Source organism: Berghia stephanieae, chromosome 5 (assembly GCF_034508935.2).
Source record: "Berghia stephanieae isolate SIO BIC M18660-M18661 chromosome 5, UCSD_Bste_1.3, whole genome shotgun sequence".
In the NCBI taxonomy this organism is placed as follows: domain Eukaryota; kingdom Metazoa; phylum Mollusca; class Gastropoda; order Nudibranchia; family Aeolidiidae; genus Berghia; species Berghia stephanieae.
This window is the reverse complement of record NC_088364.1, coordinates 14,512,861-14,520,360: the sequence shown is the minus strand read 5'-3', so window position 1 is coordinate 14,520,360 and position 7,500 is coordinate 14,512,861. Positions and strand designations below refer to the sequence as shown.

The 7,500-nt window shown below is 32.2% G+C and overlaps 1 protein-coding gene across 1 annotated transcript in view; it reads right to left on the bottom strand.

Moving 5' to 3' along the window:
• LOC144972454 (uncharacterized) overlaps positions 1 to 7,500 on the bottom strand; it is a gene marked incomplete at its 3' end in the record, with an annotated part of 94,203 nt that overhangs the window by 22,367 nt on the left and 64,336 nt on the right. The window contains 7 exon segments of the mRNA XM_078913642.1: positions 1 to 228; positions 649 to 903; positions 2,186 to 2,342; positions 3,281 to 3,442; positions 4,700 to 4,825; positions 5,095 to 5,331; positions 6,860 to 6,993. The exon segment at positions 1 to 228 is cut by the window's left edge and continues 53 nt beyond it. Coding sequence (XP_078769768.1) covers positions 1 to 228; positions 649 to 903; positions 2,186 to 2,342; positions 3,281 to 3,442; positions 4,700 to 4,825; positions 5,095 to 5,331; positions 6,860 to 6,993 — 1,299 coding nt within the window.

Here is a 7,500-nt window from a genome sequence, read left to right as displayed (position 1 = left end):
GGCATTTTGCACACTGATGTGTCATACTGAACTCCAGATGGGTACAAAGGAGTGATATCATCGTCATGTTCATACATTGTCCACCTCATCGCCAAATCAGAGGAGTCTGGCACAGTAAGAGATTTTCTGAGCATGTCCTGGATAGATTCGATGGAGACCACAGAATTCCACACATGAAGCTGGCTGATGTAGCCAGAGAAACCATGGCCAAGGTGGATATTGACATACCTAAAACAGGATCAATATAAACAGGTATGTATAGAATTACGTTTATGTAGCGGGTTCCCTAAGTTCACTAGATTTGATCAGTAAAAAACATTCCCCAAATACTTCAAAATACACAAGACATCTGCATTGCATTGAAAAAAAAATAAAAATGAGTGAGAGAGAGTGAGAGAGAGAGAGAGAGAGGGAGAGAGAGAGAGAGAGAGAGAGAGAGAGAGAGAGAGAGAGAGAGAGAAAGAGAGAGAGAGAGAGAGAGAGAAAGAGAGTGATAGATAGATAAGATAGATAGATAGATAGATAGAGAGAGAGAGAGAGAAAGAGAGAGAGAGAGATAGAGAGAGAGATAGAGAGAGAGAGAGAGAGAGAGAGAGAGAGAGAGAGAGAGAGAGAGAGAGAGAGAGAGAGAGAGAGTAGCCAACTCACATATCTTTAGGCAAGGTGACATTTAGCGGCTTATGGTCGTCATAATCAAATCCATAGGTACTGATATCATTGACAATTTGATATTGTCCTTTACCATTTAAACTGAGCGAGAATAAATGCCACTTATGCTCTCTGCTTAGTTTATGCTTTAGGGGTATTATATCCATTTTCTCATTGTAGGACAACTGAATGTGGTCATTGTAGATTTTAATTAGTGGTTCATAATCGTCATCTGGATCATGTTTCCTGCCAGCTCTGGAGATAGACAAATTGAAAAGAGAGTTTTTCCTTCAGAGCCAAAAGATTGAGATATTGATAATTCTACTTTCTATGATTTGAAACTAATTCTATCGAATGCTTACTACTAACAAACATCATGAAATCATTTTTATGAATTTGATTTCTGATGAGCCTGGAATTCATAACACAAGTACTAAAAGATCAGAAAAAGTGTGTATGAAACAGTGCCAGACAAAGCAATAAAGAAAAATACAAGGGAAAAAAAACAAACCTCAGACCTCCTGATTAGCCTTATCTTGCTTTGTCTGACACTGCTTCAAACACACTTTTTCATATCTTTATCTTACACAAGTGCCTGATTCCTAATTAGTCACTAACACAAGTAGCGTGTTTTATTGATCACATGGTGTTATTCGAGTTATTTATACTAATTATCATTATTGTTTTCAGGAGAAAAATACAACAATTCTTTCCGTTTTATTTTATATTTTTAGTTTCGCTAACTTATTCACCAAATAATCAATTATTATTTCTTTTCAGTTTGCCACACCTTTATCAATTATTTCAGTAAGAACTCTAGGTAGGCTATACAATGTTACATTTCATATAATAATAATAATAAATGGCATTTATATAGCGCTTTACCCCGTTGTCACAGGCTCTAAGCGCTTTACAGTGATATAAAACAAAACATATTACAGTGAGACAAGTGTGAAGGAAACGTGATACGAATTCAATTTAACAACAACAAAATATGAAAATAATATTGCAACATTATGACGTAAAAAGATAAAACTTTAAGCGAGATTTGAACGTTGTCAACGAATTCGAGCATCTCATGTGTGATGGGAGAGAGTTCCAAAAATTGAATGGATTGTTCACCTATTTTATGCAATGGCTTAGGTTTGACAAGGATTGATTGGTCATTGCTTGACCTCAAGTTTCTATTGGGGACATATATGTTTAGAAGGTCTTTAATATAGGAGGGACTGTTCGTGTTCAGGGATTTGTAGACAACAGTACACATCTTATAGGCAACTCTTTTTTCCACAGGAAGCCAATGTAACTCACGGAGAAGAAGAGTTGCTGACGGGTATTTTATGTTATTGCGTACAATGAGCCTGGCTGCGTTATTTTGAGCAACCTGAAGTTTGCTAATTTTGTCTTTAGCGAAATTCGCCGAAATATATCCCTTTTTAAAAAAAATCCCAGCCCTACTTATCTAGTTGAATTTTAAAAATTTGATTTGATATAACTGAACCTATAATATAGAAGAATGGAAATTTTAATGGTTTACTCTGCAATAGCCATGAACCAGTCATCCGACTCCTCAAAGAAAGCTATCCACATGGAAATGGTCATTACGTTAGAAGTCAGAAATCCTCTTACAGATGTCACAAGGCTGTTATTTTTGTATTTCACGGGGAACATCATGTCAAAGTTGTTGTCGACCTCTGGGTAAGACAATACAGACAGTATTTTAAATAATTAATAAAAAATCTCGGAGGCACAATTAGTCATTATAGATAAGTGCAGGATTTTCATTTCAATTATCGCTTATAATTTTTTTTTGTTATAAATGGATCTAAAATACATATGAACTAATATGAAGCTATTTAAAAGGATTATTTTTTTTAAAGCCAAATATTTTTTCTATAAAACTCTTAATCTAGAGGAAAAACTGTCCAAATTTGGCTGAATTTATTCCTTTTACCTTTAACAACAAGACTAAATCATAACTTCAATGACTTATCAAGCTATAGATGTGGACCTAACCGGTCTCAAAAAGAGAGCAATTCAACTCTGGTTTCATGAAAACAGTAAAATATATGATGTCAGGGTAGACTAAACTCTAACTTTTTAATAAAGGTAAAAAGGTATTTTATTTTAACATTGGCAGATTAGCATCACAAGGTTGAATTTTATTGATCTTAGTATCATATAATATATCATAGCATGTGCTGGGTTGTAAAGGCCAGTTGATATGTGAATACGTAAGTATTTAAACTTAATCATAATTATATCGGGAATGGATTGATTCTGTACCAAGCATCAAATTAAATCTGTTCACAAAAGCTACTTTTGTATCAGTCAATAAAGATTTTGAGCCGGTCTCCTCTGTTAATTTTTGTACTTGAAAATGAAAAATAAAAATATGAAGTATCCAAGTCAACCATATGATGGACTAATTTATACAATTTATAATCCACATCCCAAGACTAGAACACCATCGCCATTTTACAATGTAATAGTTATGATCAATTACAAGAGATGGGTGAAAGTTATTCTCACAAATCTTTTTGAAAATATCAGGTCAATATAATTTGCACTACTAAAAAAAACACATTGAAAACCTGTATAAAGAATGTATCAGTATTTAAGAATGCCATACTTTTACACGTAGATCCAGCGAAGATTTCATCAGGTTGGCACAGGCAAGCAGGCGTCAGTTTTCCTTGGTCCATGTAAGGTAAGCACTTAGCACCAGATGGACAGGTTGATTGTTTGCACACCTCTACTGGGGTCTGGCAACGGTCGCCCTCATAGTTGTCAACTAAAATTTTTAATACAAGGACAAACACGGAGAAAGATGTGCACAGAGAGAGAGAGAGAGAGAGAGAGAGAGAGAGAGAGAGAGAGAGAGAAAGAGAGAGAGACAGAAAGAGAAAGAGAGAGACAGAGAGAGAGAGAAAGATAGATAGATAGAGAGAGACAGAGAGGGAAAGAGAGAGAGAGAGAGAGAGTGAGAGAGAGACAGAGACAGAGAGAGAGAGAGAGAGAGAGAGACAGAGAGACAGAGAGAGAGAGAGAGCGAGAGAGAGAGAGAGAGAGAGGGAAATAGAAGGGAAGGGGGAGAGATAATATAGTTAACAAATGTTAAAACCCAGCAATTGTTGGGGGATAAATAGTATGATTGATATATTGCTAAGGATTTTTAAAAAGCCCTAAAACCAGTCTGATTATCAAAATCTAGATCTTACATTAAAACCAAACAATAGTGTGAAGCACCAATGAAGTTGGCTTGAGAAAAAAAATAAAACAGTTAAAACGATTCCCTCCTCATCTATCGGGTATTATGTCTGAGTGAGCTAGGTAAAGAAAATTGAGTTTTAAGTCAAAAGGATCAGAGCTCGAAAATTCAAGTTTTTTGAAGCATAAGAAAAAAAAAAGCTCGCTCTCATCACTGAAGGCATTTATTCTCACTTTAAATTTTAAAGGAAAGGAAATTAATCCTGAAATAATACCTGTTGTTTACAACAATAACAACAACACGAATTTTCCAAATTCATTGCTTCTCCTTTATTTGTCAACTCAACCCCCTCACGTCCCTCATGCACCACTTCCACCCTTCCATTCAATACAATTAATTAATGACGTGACTACATAAATATCCTATAATATACTAATATGTGTATAATCATCATATCCGCCTTGATCTCAAGATCAATATCCAAATATTCAATATAAAAATCTGCAAAACACCTATACGGTTGTCTAATCCTCACTTCTCTATGACCAACAAAACCATTTTCTTTCGAATATCCATCTTCATCACCCTGAACCTCATTCTTCTGATTACACTGCTCAACATCTACTTCTCTTTCATCATTTACATTGCCTCTTTCCATCTCCCAGCTTCGTGTTGTTTTTGGGAAGATTGGTCACATAACTCATAAAAATTTAAGAAAACTACCATTATCATCATCCATAACCATTACTACTACTACTACTACTATTACCACTATAACTTCTGCTAACACCGCTGCTTCTACCACAACTACTTCTAGTAATACTTCTGCTAAAGACTTACGGTTTGAACAGTCACAAGAGAATCCAAAACCATCAACAGAGCAAGTTCCCATATGGTCTTCATCTATGCCACACATGTTTTCACGGCACATCTCCTTGACAAATTGGCAAGACTCACCGTTGTAATCTTTAAAAAAAAATATTTCAGATTATGACATTGATATCCCAGTTACTCTGCAGCATGATTTTATTCGCTCTCTTTCCATCTCTCTTTTATCTCTCTCTGTTTTATATATATATATATATTGTATATATATATATATATATATATATATATATATATATATATATATATATATATATATATATATATATATATATATATATATATATATATATATATATTCTTTCATTAAATTCTACTTCTCTAAATTCTTATCGGACTTCTTGACTTACGGGGATCAAAATGGCACTTCTTGACTCCAGCATAATCATAAACACCATCTGTGTCTGTTTCCGCTACATCTATGTACAGAAAACATTGGCCACTAGAAAGGAGCAGAGACTTGCAGTCATCATTTTTCAGGCACCTGTCCTTACAGTCTTCTAATGTTCTTGGTGCAACTGCTTCAGCATAGTTGCTACCTCTGAATTTCAATCGCTTGTGTTGTTTTATGGCGCAGGATGTTACCTCTATAAGAAAAAAGACAATAAAAATAAATAAATTAATAAATGAAGTGTAAGTGAAACATATACCTAAGGGACCTAGACATTCAAGTGTGTGCACATCTTTGGGTGTGTGGTGTGTGTATGTATGTATGTATGTATGTATGTATGTATGTATGTATGTATGTATGTATGTATGTATGTATATATGTATGTATGTATATATGTATGTATGTATGTATGTATGTATGTATGTATGTATGTATGTATGTATGTATGTATGTATGTATGTATGTATGTATGTATGTATGTATGTATGTATGTATGTATGTATGTATGTCATCATCGTCGACATCATCATCATCATCGTCATCACCATCATCAATATCATCGTCGTCAACATTAACATCATTATTACCTCTGGGACATTCTGTAGCAGAGTCTGAAACTTCATTGTTCAAATTAATACTCCAGCTCTATACATTGTACACTATTTTAGGAAAGGAACTGTGTTTTCAGTCCACCAGTGGACTGAAAACACAGCTGTGTGTTCAGTCCACCGGAAATAAAAATAATAGGCCAGTGATCAATGTGAAAAGTGACCAAATAGAACCTTACTTGGGCAAGCAATACTAATACTCTGATCTCCTTGGAAAATTCATCGGTTTTGATAATCACAAAAAAAAAATTCTAAAGGACTAGGAAAAATTAAAAATAGATGTAAATGTTAATTTTAAATTAATGATAGAAACATCATTCTTTGTGTGGTCAATTTTGGCCAAATTGGCCAGGCCAATGGCTATCTCGCAGCCAATGCAAGAATCTCGTCAATGTTTGATAAATCGATTTCAAGAATTGAGATCTATTTCAGGCACCCGGTTTCGAACAACTCTCCATCGAGATTTCCTGAGAGTAAATAAAACACCGTAAATGATATTATTCAGCCGTTGAGTTGCTATAAATTTTATGCCTGTCCATTTCTGATGATGCCTATAATAGGCTCAGTATCAAAGTTGTCACTATTGATTAAGGTAAGTGTAGATGATAATTGGTCCTTTTTAAACATTTTTATTTCCGGTGGACTGAAAACACAGTTCCTTTAGGAAACGGTATTATGTCAATGAATATGTTACCCTTGTTACATTATCATGTATATTTCCTGAAATAAACAATTTTAATATGTATGTACGTATGTATGTATGTATGTATGTATGTATGTATGTATGTATGTATGTATGTATGTATGTATGTATGTACGTAAGTACGTACATATGTATGCAGCTGTGGTGCCAGTGAGTATCGCAATTAAAAAAAAATCGTGTTAAAAATAGTGAAGCATTAACTCAAATCTCTTCTATAACGATTAATATAATCATCATCGGGAATAATATTTCGTATTAAGTGCCTGCTCTTTCTCAATGGAATTCCCTTGTATTTATCGATTTGTGTCAAGAACAAATGAGGAAGAAACAAACAAGAAATTGAGCACCTCTTTCATTCTAGGTTTTATGATAAGCACGCACAATCTAGCACTTAGATAAATCTGTGATCTTACCTCCCTTACAAACACATTTAGCACTTCCATCATTTTGGTTCTCACAATCACCATGGACACAAAGGAAAGGGTTGAAGAGTTCACACATATCTGTCTTGTCATTACATTTGTCTCCGGCTGTTCCTTCCTTGCATCTTTGATTTAATCATAATAATAATAATAATAATAATAATAATAATAATAATAATAATAATAATAATATAATAATAATAATAATAATAATAATAATAATAATAATAATAATAATAATAATAATAAAATAATAATAATAATAATAATAATAATAATAATAATATAATAATAATAATAATAATAATAATAATAATAATAATAATAATAATAATAATAATTAATATATAATAATAATAATACTAATAATATAATAATAATAATAATAATAATAATAATAATAATAATAATAATAATATAATAATAATAATAATAATAATAATAAATAATAATAATAATAATAATAATAATAATAATAATAATAATAATAATAATAATAATAATAATAATAATAATAACAATAATAATAAAATAATAATAATAATAATAATAAAATAATAATAATAATAATAATAATATAATAAAATAATAATAATAATAATAATATAATAATAATAATAATAATAATAAAC